This window comes from Gopherus evgoodei, chromosome 2 (assembly GCF_007399415.2).
Source record: "Gopherus evgoodei ecotype Sinaloan lineage chromosome 2, rGopEvg1_v1.p, whole genome shotgun sequence".
Lineage (NCBI taxonomy): Eukaryota > Metazoa > Chordata > Testudines > Testudinidae > Gopherus > Gopherus evgoodei.
The window spans coordinates 227,806,836-227,826,736 of NC_044323.1; the positions used below are offsets into that span (position 1 = coordinate 227,806,836).

The window sequence follows — 19,901 nt, forward strand, 5'->3', positions numbered from 1 at the left end:
GGCAGTGGTGAGGGAGAAGGGGAGACAGAACGTTGATTATGTGAATCTAAGGGAAAACAAATGCTTCTCTGAACTTGTAAGTGGCTGAAATCATGTTTATGCTGGTGGGGGAAACTATCTGCTCCTGTATTCCCAGATCCAAATGAGTGGCTCAGTCTGAAATCTGGGAGCAGAAAAGGTATTTTGCTCCTTCAGAAAGTCAGGCAGGGCTTGACTACATTTGAATTAATTTTTGGTTTTAGAAACTGCTTTGTGCAGTTCCTCAACCGTCTTCTATCCATGTAAGCATTTATGCTTCACTTATCACTACAGAATCAAAAGATACCACAAAATAGAAAAGGGTAAAAAACCAGGAGGAAAGAGGCAATAATTGTACAGTCCTTCTAGTCCCCACCAAAAAAGATTACAGGAGCTGCCTGAGGGCAAGGAGCTATGATGCAAGACATCCTGAAACAACACTTCTGCTGCCCCCAAGTCTTGTGGCTAAGGACTTGCCTCTGATGAAGCAAAGCAGAAAAACGCTTTGCAAGGTAATCTGTGCTTTGGGGTGTAGGCTACAGGGAAGCTTATCCCTTCTTGATGGCTGTGGAATGCCTATATAGCTATTCTGCACTTCTTCCTTGCATTAATACACTTGCCACTTAGTTTCCAGATTCCAGGCAACCCAACAGGGTAAGTCTTTTCTTCCCTATTGCATTGATATAATTTGGGACAGAGCCGGGGAGAGACGGTCTGGAGAGGGGGCTGGGAGAGGCAAAGTGTGGGAGGGAAGAATACAGGAACACTGTTCTTCTCAGGTTTCTACACTCATTCTCTAAGATGTTAAAGAGGAGACTTGACAGCCAGGGACCACTAAAAACTCCTATAGTATTGCTGGGCAGGTCGTGCTCAATGTTTGCCCTGAACGACTTCCTGAATGAGCTACTAGTCAAAAAAGTGCAGTGAGGGAACTGTATCTGGCCTCCAAATTTAATCACTTGCAACCGAAAAAGAAATAAATACATCACATATTAACTATGAGCCTTCTCATGCCCCGAAGCACTGCAAGGCATTTTTTATATTAACATCACCACAAAAATAAAACCAGTCTGCTGAGGTTGTCTGCCTATCCCTGACCACATAGTAGTTCCTATTTGGAGATGAAGAACTGTATGTGGCAGAGCATAGGAGAAAGTCTAATGGGAATAAGAGCAGGTGGTCGGAGATAGGAAATTTGTGTTAGCTCTCCGCTTCCCACTGTGTTCCACAATTTGCAGCAGTAAATCCTTTTCTTCTCTCCCCTTTGGATCTCCCAGAGGAAAAACTTCATGCTAACTTGATGAGTCTCTCCTGGGTCATTCAGACCCACAGTCTTTCAGGAGCGGCACAGCTCAGATGACTATAGATGTGTTTGGACTGGGGTCTGATATTGGAATCTAAGAAGTATTTTCACTCAGATCAAAATAAAATGAGAAGTATTATAATCAAGATACCTAAATTCAACACACTTTGTGCCACACAAGTTTTTTTGCTTTTTGTTTTTTGTTTTTGTTTTTTATTCAAGACATGGTGGGTCCCCAATATTTTTCTTAAGGCAGGATACACCTTAGGAGACAATTTATTTAATGGACTACCTCCCCTTCAGGGATGACCAGATCATATCCCAGTGGCAACTAAACTGATTGCTTACATCCAAAACTAACTTCACAGAAGTATTTTCATTTCTTTGACTGATGGAGTGCATTTTCACAGGGTTCACAACTTAGGAGTCAGAGTGGTAGCCGTGTTAGTCTGTATCAACAAAAACAACGAGGAGTCATTGTGGCACCTTAAAGACTAAAAAATTTATTTGGGCAAAGCTTTCATGGGCTAGAACCCACTTCATCATCTGCATAGAGTGGAAAATACAGGAGCAGGTATAAGTACATGAAAAGATGGAAGTTGCCTTACCAAGTGTGAGGTCAATCTAACGAGACAATTCAATTAACAGCAGGATACCAAGGGAGGAAAAATAACTTTTAAAGTGGTAATAAGTAGTGTTAACTGTCTGAAATGGGCCACTTCAACATCATTTAAACAAAGACTGTAGGCTCCCAAAAGTTTCAAAGAGAACACCCAACTTACCTTTTCAACTAGTTCCGTAGCTCTTATATTTGGATCATATAGAATGGGATCGCCAACATATGTGCAAAGTTTGACTGGGAACCCTCCATATACAGGAATGAGTGGCAATCGAGAACGTTCATAGAACCACACTAGCTTGGGGTATTCTTTTTCATATTTCCCTACCACTATGATTGTCTAGTCAGACCTCCTGCACAATGCAGGCCACAGAATCTCATCCACCCAGTCCTGTATCAAACCCTAACCTATGACTAAGCTATTGAAGTCCTCAAATTGTGATTTAAAGACTTCAAGGTGCAGAGAATCCTCCAGCAAGTGACCCATGCCCCATGCTGCAGAGGAAGGCGAAACCCCCCCCGGGCCTCTGCCAATCAGCCCTGGAGGAAAATTCCTTTCCAATCCCAAATATGACAATCAGCTAAACCCTGAGCATGTGGGCAAGACTCACCAGCCAGACACCCAGGAAAGAATTTTCTGTAGTAACTCAGATCCCACCCCATCTAACATCCCATCACAGGCCTTTGGGCATATTTGCAGCTAATAGTCAAAGATCAATTAATTGCCAACATTAGGCTATCCCAACATACCATCCCCTCTATAAACTTATCAGTCTTAGTCTTGATAAGGCAATAGTTTTTTTACAGATAAATAAGAGGCTACTTAATTGGAGACCATTAATCTTAAAACCAAAGTACTCTGTTATCCCTCAAGTACATAATCTCACAAGATTGCTACTTTTATATCTGACATTAGACTATAATAATCCTGTTAATATAAAAATAATTGATTTTGAGCCTTCTTAGGTCACATTTTATAATCCTAGAAAGAGAATCCACTTTACAAAACGTACTTGAAATCAGAATTACTTGATTCATCTTTGAATCCCTGTGTTGTAGAATATATATATGCGCTAATGTGATGGCTGTCATCTGTGGGACTGAATCAGGGCCTTCCAGAGCGAAAAGCATGAATATTGAAAGTGTCAGTTAAAGAACTAGTCTTTGTAGCTAGCAGCTGTAATAGACTCACATTCTTTGTGGCTTGGGCACAGAGACGGGCATGTAACACACATAACCAACAAGGAGTCCGGTGACACTTTGAAGACTAACAGATTTATTTGGGTGCCACCGGTCTCCTTGTTGTTTTTGTGGAAACAGACTAATACGGCTACCCCCGATACATGTGTAATACACATTTATCAGTGGATTACACATATTTATAGACACATACAAGAAACCACTCACCACTTTTGCATCTATGGCCACTTGAGCAAAGCCTTTGTGATTACCCCACAGGATGTTGTAGTTTTCATTACTACAGAATGCTTCTCGAACTCTGCCTGGTGCAACACTCAATAAGTTGCCTTTCTTCAGAATTTCAACACTTTCATCTCTTCCACTGTGCACTCCAGGTAACAGGTTTAAATACAGTTGTATTCCTGCAATAAAACATAACCAGTAGAGATCAATATGGTGCATTAACCCTCATTACATAATTACTTGTACATATTGAAAATAAAATCTAATCAAAAACTCTCCAACACACACATGCCCACCCACCCCTTCAACAATTTTAAGTGCGTCTACATATTACATATCTGATAAAACTGGAGATTTCATAGTCATCAGTAATAAATCCAGTATAAATATTCAGATACAATTAGGGGTTACAGCTTCAATCCATGGTAGCATGGAAATGTACTTGCACTTTCCAAGTGTGGCAGAGTTCCAGCCATAATAATCAATATGATGGACAAGAAAGGTATCAAGAGACCTTTACTCAACACTGGAGAAAAGAACTGGCAAAATAGATGGAATAAAAAACCAGAAGAGTTTCTGCAGGGTGACTGGACTGTACTGAATTGACTAAGTATTTTTCAGTTACTGCTTCGGTAGCTGTTGATGGGTACAAATGTAAAGACAATATTTGATTTTATTGAGAATCTTGCCTGAACAAAGGCTGAAGAATTTGGTCCATAGTTTCACTGCTACATTAAAAAACTTCTGAGACTTTGTATCAGGCTCAACTGGCAATAAGAAATGTTTTGCAAATTTACAGCTTGAACTTGAATAGCCTTTTCATGTACATGCCGTCCCTGACTTGAATGAGTTAAAAGAAAGTCACACATAGTTGCTCACCCAGAAAAATATACACACACAACACATGATAATAAGCCTAACTTTACTACACGACTACTCCGATATAATGTGACCCAATATAACATGAATTTGAATATAATGTGGTAAAGCAGTGCTCCAGGTTGTGGGAAATGGGGGGCTGCGCACTCTGGTGGATCAAAACAAGTTTGATATAACATGGTTTCACCTATAACGCGGTAAGATTTTTTGGCTCCCGAGGACAGTGTTATATCGGGGTAGAAGTGTCTTACTTTATTGTGAAATGAACAACTTTTGTTTGGATTATAGGCTATAACTTCTTGTAGTCTGAGGACAAGGGGCAAAGAGTCACAACACAGGGAAACATGATATATGTCCGAATACCCGGAGACAGATTAAAAATGGTAGCATGCACAGATTTTCTGTTTTTCTAATTTGCTCCAATAAGATAACTATGCTAAGAGTAATAAGAATTTTTGAAACTACAGATGTATATTGGGAAATTTTACAACCATTTCTTTCTTTCTGAGTTCACAAGTTAGTCTTTGAATTTGAGAGTTACAAATGAAATAAAGATTACTGAAAGTGAGATGTTCCTCACCAACTGTTTTCAGTTGTCTTAAAAACACTTCTTACAAAGACACTTAACTTTAAATGAATACAAAAGTGTTATCATACATACCACAATGAGCACTATGGGGAGTAAACAGATCCTAAGGAGAATAGCATAGGTGAACAAACCACTAGTTCCTAGGGAAATCTGTATTTAATTAACAAACCTCTAGATACTACTGCAGTAAAGGCAGTGCAATAGAGTCCGTGGTGGGTTAGTTGCCTAGTGGTTAGTGCACCTAGGACACACCCCACCCTCCACAGTCCTGGTTGCCCTTTGCTCAGAGGTACAGTGAGAAGCACCAGTGGTTCAAGTCCCTCCTGTAGTGAGGGCAGGGGTAGGGGAGTCTTGGCCTGCCCACCCCACTGGGAACCAACCCTGGGCCCCGGGCCGGCTCTAGGCACCAGCTCAGCAAGCAGATGCTTGGGGTGGCCAAGGGGAAGGGGTGGCATGTCGGGCTCTTCAGCGGCAATTTGGCGGCGGTTCCCTCAGGCCCTCTCGGAGGGAAAGACCTGCCGCCAAATTGCCACCGAAGAAGAGAGCAGCTCAGGGGAGCTGCCACTGATCGCAATCACGGTTTTGTTTTGTTTTCCTTCCTGCCAGCTGGGGTGGCAAAAACCCTAGACACAGCCCTACTTGGGCCCAAGGAGGATCAGCAGTATCTGGCCCTCCCAAAGGTGCCCTCTGAGTCACTGGGTCACTTCCTATCATTGCTTTTCTCTCCCCACTTTCAGTTCCAGATAAGGAGAAAAGAAAAAGAAAGGATAACCAAACCATCTGTCCCAACCGACTTGAGCATATATTCTCACTTCCCTCAGGGAAGCTTCTCTGGCACTCTTGTCAGGAGCTTTCAGAGTAAGTCTATTCTTCTCCCCAGTCTTCCCCCTTCTGAGCTGTGCTGCTCCCTTTTCAACTCCCTCTCCAGTTGGAGCATGCTCTGCAGGCTGGAGGGACAGGCTACCTGGGCCCAGTACTGTCCTTTAACCCCTTCTGGCCCAGTGTGGGATTTATATACCCTATCGTAGGTAGTTATTAGTATGGAAAATGACCGTGAAGAATCTTGAAGCATTAAACTTCAAAAGGTGAGGTTATTCACCCATAAATATACACCTGAGAGAGAAAAACACTTTTGTATACCAAAGAGGTACAGTGTAATAAGATATAAATCTCTAAAAGAAAAGAAAAATTCTCCTTCGAGTAGCCTCTGCATATCCCACTCATGGAATGTGCTGGCCAACTAGCAGTGCGCATTGGAGAGTGCACACACCCCTTCTTACCCTTCCTTCCCTGATTCCTGAACAGTGTAACGGTCAAGCTATAGAAGGGGGTATAGTGATCCATAGCCATCTGGTTTCCTTTCAACACCTGCAGTCACAGACTTGGAATCTCCCCGGACCTTTAATACCGATGCTAAAACCCCTCACATAGTTCTGCAGATAGAGCTACGGTTAGCAATTAATTTATAGTGAAGACCATTAGGGTAGTTTAGTTTTAAAGTAAGAATTTTAATGGAAGAATTCAAATGGTGGCTCTGAAGAGGAAACATGGATTCAAACATGTCTCCTGTCCGCAGCGATTTTCAGCATCACATTCTGGATGCCTTGCTTCCTTTCAGAAGGGATGTCCTTCATTGAAGTGCTCAATCTGTGTCATGTTTATTCTGGGAGCTAAGTAGGAGAGGCAGAATAGATCGCCTTTTCAGGAGAAACAGCTAACACAGAAGCTGAAAAGACATCAGATACAGGGGATAGGCAGAGACCATCCTCAGTTCTAGGTCTTTTGGGTCAGGATAAATAGAAACCTTATGGACCTCCATCCATTCTGATGACCTTCAACTCCAGCAGCCTCTTTTGTGCTATCTTCAAAGAAAGGGAAGAATGTGGCTTAGAAGATCTCCAAGTCTGTGGATCTGAATCAAGATGAGACAAATGTGCTTTGGAAATGGCCTCTGTTAGCAGAACCATTCCGAGAATGAGAACTTTATCAGATCCAGGGCTTACAAATCTCGATAAGATTATGGCACATAGAAGTTCTGTGAGCAGAGCTAAGACACGGATATGAGACCACTCAGAAACAGTGCATAACCAGAACTGACTCTTAAACCTGCAATTTAGGGAGTGCAACCTCAGCCCGTGAGAACTGCTCTTGTGCAACATTCTGAATCCACCTTCCTACTCATTATCCCACAGTAATAGCTCAGATCCATCCATGCTTGAGTCCTCATCAGTCTTCAATCCAGCAAAAGATCAACAGCAAATAAGAGGAGCTCTTCTCCAAAGCTCCCTTCTTTACCTCCAGAGGATAAGAGAAGAGAGGAACGGCTATTTTCACCACTGGGTCTTCCCCTCGAGACATCCTTCAGATCTCTGAATGTATTATCGCTATGATCAGTTCTACCAGGTCCACTGCAGTCACCTCTATTGGAAAAGTCATCAGAGGCAGATCAGCAGATACTACCAGCCAGTTCTTGACTACCTGATCATCACAAGAGATATCAGAATTCTAAATTCTTTCACCATTATGGTCAAGGGTATTAATCAGATCCAATGACTGAATCCTGGCCCGAATGGCTTTGGCTCAATTGGCCCTATCGGTTGGCTCCATATTGTGCATATTACTTGGAACTCAAAAAACCACACAAAGGATGTCTATAATTACTGTAGACCACCCCTCCCCATCACTCGTGGAGGGAGGCCAGACCATCTCACTACCACGTATCTATAAAGGCAAGGTTCAATGGAGAATTAGCAGTTTCAGGGCCTTGGTGGGACAGAGAAAGAGGCAGTCTCAGGGTGGGACAGAGAAAGAGGCAGTCTCAGGGCTCTGGCCCCCTGGGCAGGGCACAGCAAGAAGCAGTCCCAGGCCTCTGGCCCCCTGGGTGGGACAGAGCAAGAAGCAGTCTCAGGGCTCTTGCCCCCTCGGCAGGGCAGAGCAAGAAGCAGTCTCAGGGCTCTAGCCCCCTGGGCGGGGCAGAGTAATAACCAGTCTCAGAGCTCTGACCCTCTGACAAAGCAGAACAATAAGCAGTTTTAAAGTGGCTCTGACCCTCTGGGCAGGGCAGAGCAGTAAGCAGTCTATTGCTTACCCTCCTGGCTCAGGCAGACAGTGGGCAAACACAGGCCTCTTGGCCTAAGGTGAGTAGGTGGCCACCCTAGGGGTAGAGCAGCTGCAGAGGGTAGGGGGACCCAGGCTCACCCTACTCCACAAGGTCCTAGCCCACAGCCCAGAACCACTGGGTCAGCGAGGACCTGGCTGAAACATGCTGATCTGAATTCTGCCAACATAACTGGACTATCGTTTGGCATCCCTCGGCTACTTCTTACTACCCCTTTGGCATGTATCTCTGTCTCCTGGGATTCCTCCGTCTCCCCGAGGTACACAACCAGTGGCAGTCCCAGTAGCTCCTCTGAGTCTTGGTCTGTCAGCAGTCCTGCCATAATCTCTGGGTCCTCAGTGCAGCAGAACTCCATCCCAGGCACAGGGCTTGGCAGCAGACAAACAACATTTGCTTCCTTCTCTGGCTCTGGCACAACTGAGCTGTAGGGCCCACCTTTTAAACTTCCTTTACCACTCCCCCGCTTCCGGCAGGCTGGGCACGGCTTGCCTGGCTCTGCCCACCAGGGGATGGAGAGTGGTTCCTCCCTGTCAGTCTTGAAGAGAGGCCAGGCCCCCTCACTACAATTACCTTTTCTGAATCTGAGGATCTAAGATTTGGTTATGGAAGGTAATTATCACCCTCAATTGCCTTCTGTCATAAACAGATAGTTAAGGGTTAATGTCTCTTTTACCTGCAAAGGGTAAAGAAGCTCAGTAAACCTGGCTGACACCTGACCCAAAGGACAATAAGGGGACAAGATACTTTCAAATCTTGGTGGAGGGAAGTCTTTGTTTGTGCTCTTTGTTTTGGGGGTTGTTCGCTCTTGGGACTAAGAGGGACCAGATGTCTATCCAGGCTCTCCAAATCTTTCCGAATCAGTCTCTCATCTTTCAAACTTGTAAGTAATAGCCAGGCAAGGCAGGTTAGTCTTATTTTTGTTTTCTCAACTTGTAAATGTTCCTTTTTTTTGCTGAGAGGATTTTACCTCTGTTTGCTGTAATTTTGAACCTAAGGGCTAGAGGGGGTTCCTCTGGGCTATATGAATCTGATTACCTTGTAAAGTATTTTCCATCCTGATTTTACAGAGATGATTTTTTACTTTTCTTTCTTTAGATAAAAGCTTTCTTTTTTAAAAACCTGTTTGATTTTTTTCTTGTTTTTAAGATCCAAGGGGATTGGATCTGGACTCACCAGGGATTGGTTGGGGGAATGAAGAGGGGATGGTTAATTTCTCCTTGTTTTAAGATCCAAGGGATTTGGATCTGTGTTCACCAGCGAATTGGTGAAGTCCCTCAAGGCAACCCAGGGAGGGTAAAGTTTTTGGGGGGACAGAAAGTGCTCCAGACACTGAAATTCTGGATGGTGGCAGTGTACCAGATCTAAGCTAGTAATTAAGCTTACAAGTGTCCATGCAGGTCCCCACTTTTGTACCCTAAATTTCAGAGTGGGGAAGGAACCTTGACAACTTCTATGACAGTAAACATTTTGTCTGAAGAGGAGGAACATATTCAGATACAAGACATTCAGATCCAGGCCACTGAACACTGATAACCAAACTTCCCCAAAATAATTGCTAGAGCAGGGGTTGTCAAACCTGAGATCGGGACACCTTAGGAGGTTGCAAGGTTATTATATGGGGGGTCGCGAGCTGTCAGCCTCCATCCCAAACCCCACTTTGCATCGAGCATTTACAATGTTGTTAAATATATAAAAAACTGGTTTTAATTTATAAGAAGGGAGGAGGGTGTCACTCAGAGACTTGCTATGTGAAAAGGGTCACTAGTACAAAAGTTTGAGAACCACTGTGCTAGAGCATATATTACAGAAAAACACCCAATCTTGATTTAAAAATTATAGGTGATGGAGAATCCATTGCAACCCTTGGTAAATTGCTCTAATGGTTAATTATCTTCACTGTTAAAAATTTACACATTATTTCCAGTCTGAATTTGTCTAGTTTCATCTTCCAGATATTGGATTGTGTTATACCTTTCTCTGCTAGACCGAAGAGCCTATTATTGCACATACGTTCCCCAGCTAGGTACTTATGGATTATAATCAAGTTACCCCTTAACTTTCTCTATAAGGCATGTTGTCTAATCCTTTAATAATTCTTGTGGCTTTTCTCTGAACTCTCTCCAATTTATCAACATCCTTCTTGAATTATGAGCACCAGAATTGGACACAGTACTCCAGCAGCAGTGACAGCAGTGCAAAATACAGAGAAAAAATAGCTTCTCTACTCCTACTCAATATTCCCCTGTTTATTTATCAAGGATCACACTAGCCCTTTTGGCCAGAGCATCACCCTGGGAGGTCATGATCAGCAGATTATGCACCACGACCCAAAATCTTTTTCAAAGTCATTGCTTCCCAGGATAGAGTCTCCCATCCTGTCAGTACAGCCTATTTTCTTTGTTCCTACAGGTATACATTTACATTTAGCCATATTAAAACACATATTGTTTGCTTATGCCCAGTTTATGAAGTGGTCCTCTTTGCTCTCAGTCAGTGACCTGTCCTCTTCATTATTTACAGGTTTCAGAGTAGCAGCCTTGTTAGTCTGTATCCGCAAAAAGAACAGGAGTACTTGTGGAATCTTAGAGACTAACAAATTTATTTCAGCATAAGCTTTCGTGGGCTACAGCTCACTTCTTCGGATGCATAGAATGGAACACACAGACAGTTAATATGCGTACTTCCATCTTTTCATGTTCTCTGTATGTATAAATATCTCCTGTCTGTGTGTTCCATTCTATGCATCCAAAGAAGTGAGCTGTAGCCCACGAAAGCCTACGCTGAAATACATTTGTTAGTCTCTAATGTGCCATGAGTACTCCTGTTCTTTTCATTATTTACCACTCCCCCAATTTGTGTCATCTGCAAACTTCATCACAGATGATTTTATATTTTCTTCCAGGTCACTGAAAAAATGTAAAATAATATAGGGCCAAGAACCGATCCCTGTGGGACCCCACTGGAAATATACCACTCAATGATAATTCCCTGTTAACAATTACATTTGAGACCTATCAATTCACAACCCCTTTCCAAAGCATTTAGAAACACATCTATGTCCCCCTCCCTAAAATGAGGAAGCAATTTGGAATCTATACCACCCACCAGGACAAGTACCTGAGGACTAGTTCTATCTACTGGATAAGGACTCTGAAGCTGTTTGTCTTTCTTTCTCTCCTCATGCTGGTACTACTCCTTTTCTTTTCTCTTGTACTTACACTGTTTTTCCTAGTATTCTCTCTCTTGCTTCTGGTCCGCTAGCTGCTGCATTTCCAGATGCAGTTTGTCCCTTTCCAGCTGCAGATTCTCCCGATCTACTTGTAGATCCATCTCTGATCCCAGTAGCAGTGATGCACTCAGAATGGGTAGAAAAGAGGTAGTGCCTCTGCCAGCCACTTACCTACTTCCCTCCAAGGAGCTGGCTCCAAGATTTACCCTGCTGGCTGTACACTCTGCCAGTGGGCTGGAAGTTCCTTGCAGACCTGGACCATTATTCCTCTTCTATTCATTAGAATATAGCAAACCTACTAGCTGTGTTTTCATCAGGTCGTCAATGCTGAGCTGCCCTTCTGTGCACAGCTCAACCAGCTAATGTCTCCTCAGCTGTTCATAATTCAGCTTCCCCTCTCTCTTTTCACAAAGGCTTTCCCAAAAAGATTGGGACTTTTCTCTGTACTTCTTCTTTCTAGGATACTTAGTTCCACAGCTGTGGAAACTTATGCAATTCGCACTCATACAGATATCACACATACACAGCCATCATATATGTCACAGTTCAGGGCACCTGTATTTCCCCTCAGTGGTCCAGCAAGAGCACCCACTCTTGAGCTTCTGGCTCCCCAGCCATTGCCTTTGGATTGAGCCATTGGGTGGAGACATGCATCTCTCTCCTTTCTGACCAGAGTATTTCCAGGCTGACCCATTCCTTGTCTTTACTGTGACTATCTCCAACAAAACACAGGCTGCCTAAGCAGGTTTGTTTTGCCTTCTCTTCAGAGATGGTTAACAGTGTAATTACCACTATTAATCTACCAAACATCTCTTTTTAAACAAACTTGTTTTAATCTGAACACAAAAGCAATACAGAGAAAACACATTAAAAACAGAAAAAAAACCTGCATGCATGCTAAGACGCTTACTAGAGATCACTCCAAATCCAATAAGGACTCTGTCAGGAGCAGTCCTTCAAACTCCACACAGGGGTTTTCCTATGGTTTCAAGTTCCTAACATCCTTTTCTCAGAACAGGCTAGTCTTTTGGGGCCTAAGTAGGCCAAAATCCTTCCAACCCTTCCCTAAGGATTGAGACCTTCTGTGGACCACAGAGCCTGTCCGACTGCTGGGTCAGAAAGAAGGCCCTGAGTCAGTTTACCACCAGACCATTTAACCAAAAACCCTTTCTTTGTCTCTTGATCCCTGAAGAATCCAGTTTGAACTAGTTTAGGCAAATCTTGCCAGTGGCTGGTGCTTCTCTAGAGTTTTTGCAACCTGTGAGATTTTGACTAATCACCCCAAATTGTTCTTAATTCTGGGGGAGCAATATTTACCCTTCCCATGGAAATACATGCAATCCCTGCCCTGCAAGGATACATAAACAATTCATTTAATACAATAAGTTCCAAAGTTTTTAAAACTTGAACAGTAAAGTTCACTCAGGATATTTCAGGAGATTACACATCCCTATTTATCACACATCCCATGTGAATATGCAGAGTCCATCTTGAAGAACCTCAGTTAAAGGTAACCAAACTTCATTTTCAGAACATCAATTGGAAGAAGCCAGGAAAACAAAATTATTAAAGAAAACGTGCTGGAAGACTACATACAAAGACTGTAGACAAAATTCACCCTTGGTACAACTTCATTAACTTCAATGGAATTACATCAAGGATAGATTTGCGTTCCGAGTCCAAATTTTCTTGTGCAATGCAAGTTACTTGGTCCTAATGACAACCTTAATGAGAGTTGGATGCTTCATAGGTTTTTATTTAAGGATTTCTATTCTCACCCTGAGAAAATAAGTTCATTAGAATAGTTTATATTTTAGGATTTGTTCAAAAAGAGCCAATAATAAAACTCATTAAATGTTGCATTCTTCCAATTTACAACAGTCAATCATACCGAAAAAACGAGAACAGAAAGAACAGTTCATTTTGATGTTAAAGCTACATGCAAAGTTTTTTGAAATCTAGAAACCTTTAGCTATAATAAAATTCAAAAGACCACAGAGGTTCTCAAATGCTTGAAATTATACTATTTTCTGTAGTGCACATCTGGAAAGCATTTTGTTTAAGTCTTAATATTTGTAATAATATATGTATCTCTAAAATGGTATAAATTAATATCTCGGAATTCAAAATATTACTAACTCTCTTATTTACAATAAAAATACTTTACCTGGTAACTTAGAAAATAAGTGATCAACTACTGAGTAACAGAGTCTTCCCGTCTGTATATAAAGAATACAGATAAAGTAGCAGTAGTCTGTAGGAAGGGCTCCATGGTAATAAACTATAAGCCCCGGTCCTTCTGGAATTTTTTCCATACCATGAAGCTCATAACCTGTCAAGAGTACAAAGAACAATAGTTTCAATACTAGCTTTATACCAGTCAACCTGTGATATAACATAAACTCCTTACTAGAGTTGTGGAAACTCTTGATGACATGTGGGGAAGCTGCACCAGGAGTAAGTTTTAGCCTAACAATTAACTCTTGGTTCTGATAGTCAAAACATTTCACTTGCTAATCAAAATGCAGTGAGAAAATGGCAGCCATATTCTTGATTTCCTGCATTGCTGAACCATATGTCAGCCCATAGAGGCTTAAAGTATTGGTTCAGTCTTGAGCAATTGTTCTTATTTTTGTAATTGTGACCATGATTTAAGAGGAGTCAGAAATCAGGGGGAAAATTCTTTCTTGTAAATGGCATTTGTCTCCTTCCCACAGTACAATCTAGACTGGCGAGTAGCTGTTTCACGCCTGCCTGGTGTGCCCTTTACACTGCTTTGCAGCTGCAGCTTCCCATCAGGACTGCTCACAAACAGCCTCCAGCATGTAAGTCGCTCCCAGCTATGTCTGTGTGCACTTGCAGCCTGCAGCCACAGCTAGGCTTTTACCAGCCTGAATTAAACTGGCGGGTGACACCAGCATACTCCCAATCCCAGATTTTCCCCACAAATGTACATCTCCTACTGTCCAGCCTCTCTCTGGACAATACAGGTTTATACAAAGTCCATCATTCAATTACAGAAATGATATGCACAAATCTTGTTATCTCAAGTGGAGTTTCCCAAACACTTCAATTCAAACACACTAGTTTAGATAAAACAATAAAACAAGTTGATTAACTACAAAGAGACAGATTTTAAGTGAACACAAGGAATAAGGCATAAAAGTCAGAAATGGTTAGAAGAAAAATAAAATGCAACTAGTGCCTAATTTAACAAACTATGTTAAATTCAAAGCAAAGTTATTCTTACCACATGTTCTCAACAGTCTTACTGACCAAACTCCTTAGATTAGGACCCCTTCTGTGTAATGGCTGTTTCCTTTTTTCCTTCTAGTGCAGTGAATTGATAGAGAGTGAGAGAGGAGCTTGAGTGGGATCCTGTGGCGTGTCTTCCTCCTTCTTTTTATAGTCCTGTCCTCCATTTGAGAAGCATTTCTACCTGGAAGCATGATGCTGGGAAAACTATGTACACAGGATCCTTTACTAAAATTTACATTTTCTGCCAATAACATTTTTCCTGCCAATGAATAGCCACTTAGAAGGTAATGGCCTATTGACCTTGTTTATACTTGGCTGATGTGTCAGCTTGCCCTTGTCTCTGAGGAACTGGTTTGACCACTCCCCAGACTTGGAACATGTTTTAGTAACATCATACAGTGGAATGTTATAACTTCACATACAATATCACCACACATATTTTACCAGCACAATAATGATCAGAAAATTATGGGTTTTCAAATGATACCTCGCAAGGCATACTTTGTACAAATATTATTACAATAGTGTGAGTACAGGAGTACAGTCCATCACAGTATTCAACTAAAGATCGAGGCTATTCTCTAACTTCATGGGTTTTTTTGTTTATGTCACACTTAAATAGTTATTAGTAACCAACAAAACTACAGAATATTGAGCACACTTCAAATGAATAAGCTTTCTCATAGTTTTCCAGAGTTGTGTATGCCACAGCTCTGAAAACTAAAAACACTTCAGACTGAGAGGAGAGACACATGGATTGGATTAAAAAAATATCCTACTCGAGGCAAATATAAAGTGGGGGAAAAATATCTAGAACTTGAAAGTGAAATCATGAGTAAAAACATTTATTTTCTCTATACTGTTCAATAGTTTCTCTCTAAACTACATACTCTTAATCATTTTTACCTTTCATCAAATTTTTCATCAAGTTTTTCCATGGCTCTCGTCATCTGCAGTGTCCTTTTTTGGATCTATTCTATTTCTACTATATTCCCATTTATGGTTTTGATTTATAAGCAGTGCTGATAATAGTCCAGAGGTGGGAACAGAGTCCCCATTGAACAGTGACTGAATCACCACCTTCCTGAATGTAGCATCAGCCATAGCGAACAGATCCAGAGCACATTGCCTGGTGAAAGTGTGTACAGAATTCCAGGTTGCATCTCTTCAAATTTCAGCAAGGAGGACCTGCTTATGGCAAGCAAAAGAAGTTGTTACAGCTCTAGTAGAATGTGATTGTACTGAAGTAGGTACAGGAATTTCTGCTAATATGTAACATTCAATAATACATTGTTTAATCCACCTAGAAATAGTCTGAGAAGAAACCATAAAACCCACATGATTCTTAGCATGAGACACAAATAATATACCTGATTTTCGAAAACCTTTACTTCTATCTAGTTAATCAGCAAGGGCTCTTCTCACATCCAAAGTATGTAAAACAGATTCCTCTTTATTAGAATGTGCATTTTGGAAAAATATCAGCAAATTAATTCTCTGATGGATATGAAATGAAGGTATTTTCAATGAATGTGGTGAATCAATATATGAAATTATGTTTTCTTTAAACCAAGAGTTGTAAACCAATCCATGACCAAAAGTGAAGGGGTTATGGAAGCCAAAGTTAACATGCAGAACTGAAACTTCTGAATGCATTTGTTGAGGTTCCTTAAATAAAAAATTGGATGGAACCCTCCATCGTTTTTCTGCATCAGTGTCAGGCCCCACAGGTATTGAAGCCAGGGGTCCTGGGAATTATCTCGCTCCAGTCCTCCATCTAGCAGTTCACAGACAGCAGCTGGGACTGGAGTCCATGAAGCCCAACTGGGACATAAACCACATCCCTACGCTCTGATTAGGTCAAGGCTCCTGATTGGGTCACAGCCCCTATTTAAGAGAGAGAAGGAAAAAGGAAGTACAATTGTGCTTCACCCTGCCATGGACTGCTGGTCTGGTATTTATCTCTTCCTGCCTTCTGATCCTGACCTCCTGATCTGGCCTGACTCTTAGTAACTGCCACCTGTTTCCTGCTTTCTGGCTTTTCACCTGATCCTGATCCTGGCATCTTGATTCAGCCTGGGCCTTGGTCTCTTGATTCCTGTCCTCCAGTTTGTCTCTCAATTCTGATCTCTTGGCATTCCAACCTTGTCTGATTCCTCGTAATTTCCGCCTGGTCCCTGGACCCTTGGCCTGCACGCAATGCTAACCCTGAGGCCAGGTCACCCATGCATTGCTGGTGCTAGTCCATTGGGGGCCCTAAGCAGGAATATTTTTGGCACCTGTCGGTAATACTAAAACAGCCAAGTTCTAATAAAAAAGAATGAATAGGAGGCCCCTTTGAGCTGGTTGAGGCCCTAAGAAATTGCTTTGTCTGCTTATGCCTAGTGCCAGCTCTGTGCCCATGCCCCGGCCCAGACAACCAGGAAGTACTGAGAATAACACCCCTGACTTGTGTATTGGTCACCTCCTTGACTGCCCCCTATTAAAAACAATTTATCTACTTCTGAAAGTAACATAGCCTCATGAGAAGGTTGCCTGAAAAGGGAAGGATGGAGGGAAATTGGAAGTGTACAGTCTGTCAAACTGAATGGCATAGCCCTTTTCTATAATGTCCATAAGCAATCTGTTTTATGTAATTTGCCTTCAAGTGTCTACAAAATGGGCTAGCCTTTCTCCAAACTGAGGGCGGAAATGGCCCTGACTGGTTGGATCTTGACACTCAATCACTGTAGAATAAATATAAAATTAAAGTCAGCTTAAGTTTGGTTAAACGTATGTATTGTAAAGAAGGGCCCTAATTTGCACGTAAAAGAAAGACCTTGAAAATAATTAGTTATAAGGCCAGATAGAATGAAGTAGGGTTCAAAGTATAACTAATGAAATAAAGGCAAGTTTCTAAAAAAAAAGGCTTCTGACCAAGAGGGGTGATTGCAGATGGTTTTAAATAACACAAAGAGAATCTGTTTTAGAAGGTGCCAGCATGGACCTTCCCACCCAACACACCAGTGTTATCTCAGAAATTAGGGCCTATGTGAACCAGGTACAATGGAAAAACTGTTGGTCAGGAAGAAGGAAGGGATGAGATAGGGAAGAAACAGAAAGGGAGAAAGGAAATTGTAAATCTTATCTGGATTAAAACTGGAAATAAAGGTGAACGGTCTCAAACTGGATTTTAGCTGAAGTCAGTAATTGGCAAAGATATCCCTTGTTTGTGAAAGGATATAAAAAAGTAAACTCTTAAAGGCTTCATTGCCAATACCTGCCTGACCACGTTGAAGCCAACCAATATGGATCTAAGCAACCCTGAGTTTTGCCCATTTGTAAGTATCTTGATTAAGTGCTTATAAATGTTATGTTACTGTTTGGATGTAGTAAATTGCTTATTATTTAGGCTTTTTAGGCATGTTTAGAGCAATTGTATCAATACCATTTGGCCTCTGAATTTAATAAAGTAATTTATGGTTCAATTAGTGTTGTAATACACTGCCTAAAAAATAATTCCAACAATCATGCATTCAAATCTGAGGGCCAGTGTTTCGAGACAAAGATGTAATGGAGGCAGCAGGTTGTTCAGATTTAGGTCTTGATGTAAATGACCTCTTCTTATGTTAGCTCTGGAAGCATGACAATTAATGGTACTGCTGACATCTTAGATTAGGCGAAAAATAAGATGAAGACAACTTGGGACAGAATTGCCTCTGATAAAGAAAAGAAGAAGTAGAAGGTTTCCTCTTATCAGAAGAAATCAAGCCCAGAAAATAGGCTGTCGATCTTGCCTCCTTTAGCTATTCCAGCAACTCATCTGTCTTTTCTCTGAGAAGATCATCCCCTTGGAAGGACAGATCCTGTAGTTTAAGTCTGGTATCCAGGGCCAGAGAAAAGCAGCAAAGCCAAGCATGTCTCCTCATAGCAGGAGTCAGTGTTCTAGCAGCAGAGTCCAAGGCATCAAAGAAAGCTCTGAGTCCTTAGCCACATTCTGGGGAAAGAGTAACAATGTCCTCTGTTCTTTTCTTTCTTTCAAATGAAAAAGTAGCAGATCTCAAAATCTCTTTTTTTGCCTCTCTCTGGAGACCTTCTGTTTCACAGTTGGATCCAAGGAACAATCAGAAAATAAACAGTGAACTTCAGCTATCACTATCACTGCATCCTTTGGAACCAAAGATGGAGCTGGAATTGTGGCCAGAGCATAAGACTTAGATGGCACCAGATCCAATGCAGGATACAATCTATCTCCCTAACTGCCAGAGCTGAAGCTGAAGATCTAGATTTTAGAATCGTAGCAGTTCTGTCATATTGGCTGGAGCTGATAAATCTGAGGCATGGGATCTGGCACTGCTAACAGTGGCTGATTTGTCCTTAGGCCTCTTTTGCTTGTAACTGTAACAGCCAGAGCCAAAGACATGGACAGAATCACATCCAATATAAGACTCAAATCCATCCTGCTAGTTTCTGAAGAAGAGACTGGAACCAACCAGGATTTCGAAGCCGTGGAGGCTCTGTTGGAATCGGATGGATCCAAGAAGTCTAATGCATGGGATACAGCACAGCTGAGAGTGGCCATCTCATCTCTCAACTTTTTCTCTGGATGCAAGACAGCTGAAGCCAACCACATGGCCCTCGGTTCTGACATAGGTGGCTTCAAGGGCTTAACTGGAGAAGCAGAGGGAACCAAAGCTGGACCTCATGGGGCTCCAGTTCTTGGAGCACTTCAACTGTTTTGACTTACTGAAAGCCACAGAAGTCAAGAATGGCCTCTTGGACCTTGGATCCAACAACTGTCCAGATGTCCTTGCAGACTCTGAGTCTAAGAGTCTGGCAAACAGAACACCTAGAAGGAGAGCAGCCCTTTCCCATGCACTTGAGGTACCACATGTGGTCATCAGACATGGGGAAGACAGTAGGGCATAAAGCACACCTCTTGAATCCCACCTTCTTCCTCAGCTCTGCCATAACCTGGAACCAAGCTACGCACTGACTATACCTATACTAACACTAACTAGCTACAAGAAAGAACACTTCAAGCAGAAAGGACTCCAGATCCAAAGAGACTGGAGCGGTTCACTACCATCCAGGCATGTGGTTCCAAGGAACTGAGGTGGTGAAGAGCTCAGCTCACGCCACCCCTTATATCCTCACTCTCAAAACAGTTGGAGATGTTGATGGGTAAGCGGGAGGCATGTGAGTGTACTCTAAGGTACGCTGCGAGGAGAGGGTTCTACTTAGACAGTACTAGGCAGAGCAGTACCCATAAGTGGGAATATACAGACCCACTCAAAAAACTATATAATCTGAGTAATCTTTCATCATGCTGAAGTTTTCTATGCATTTAATTATCTGCAATAGCCTTCTTGGTACCTTTTCTATTTCTGCTATATAATTTTTGAGAAGAAGAAGCAACCATAATGTAATGTAATATTCAAAATTAGAGCATGCCATCCAATCTATGTACACTGCACAGATATTTCC

The 19,901-nt window shown here is 41.9% G+C and overlaps 1 protein-coding gene across 1 annotated transcript in view; it reads right to left on the bottom strand.

Annotated features, from left to right (window-relative positions):
- The window catches only part of LOC115645049 (transmembrane protein 68-like), a 34,321-nt gene that overhangs the window by 5,789 nt on the left and 8,631 nt on the right, over positions 1 to 19,901 (bottom strand). The window contains exons 3-5 of the mRNA XM_030549453.1: positions 13,345 to 13,509; positions 3,284 to 3,541; positions 2,104 to 2,234 (exon numbers count right to left, since the gene is read on the bottom strand). Coding sequence (XP_030405313.1) covers positions 2,104 to 2,234; positions 3,284 to 3,541; positions 13,345 to 13,509 — 554 coding nt within the window. The remainder of the gene's footprint in view (positions 1 to 2,103; positions 2,235 to 3,283; positions 3,542 to 13,344; positions 13,510 to 19,901) is intronic.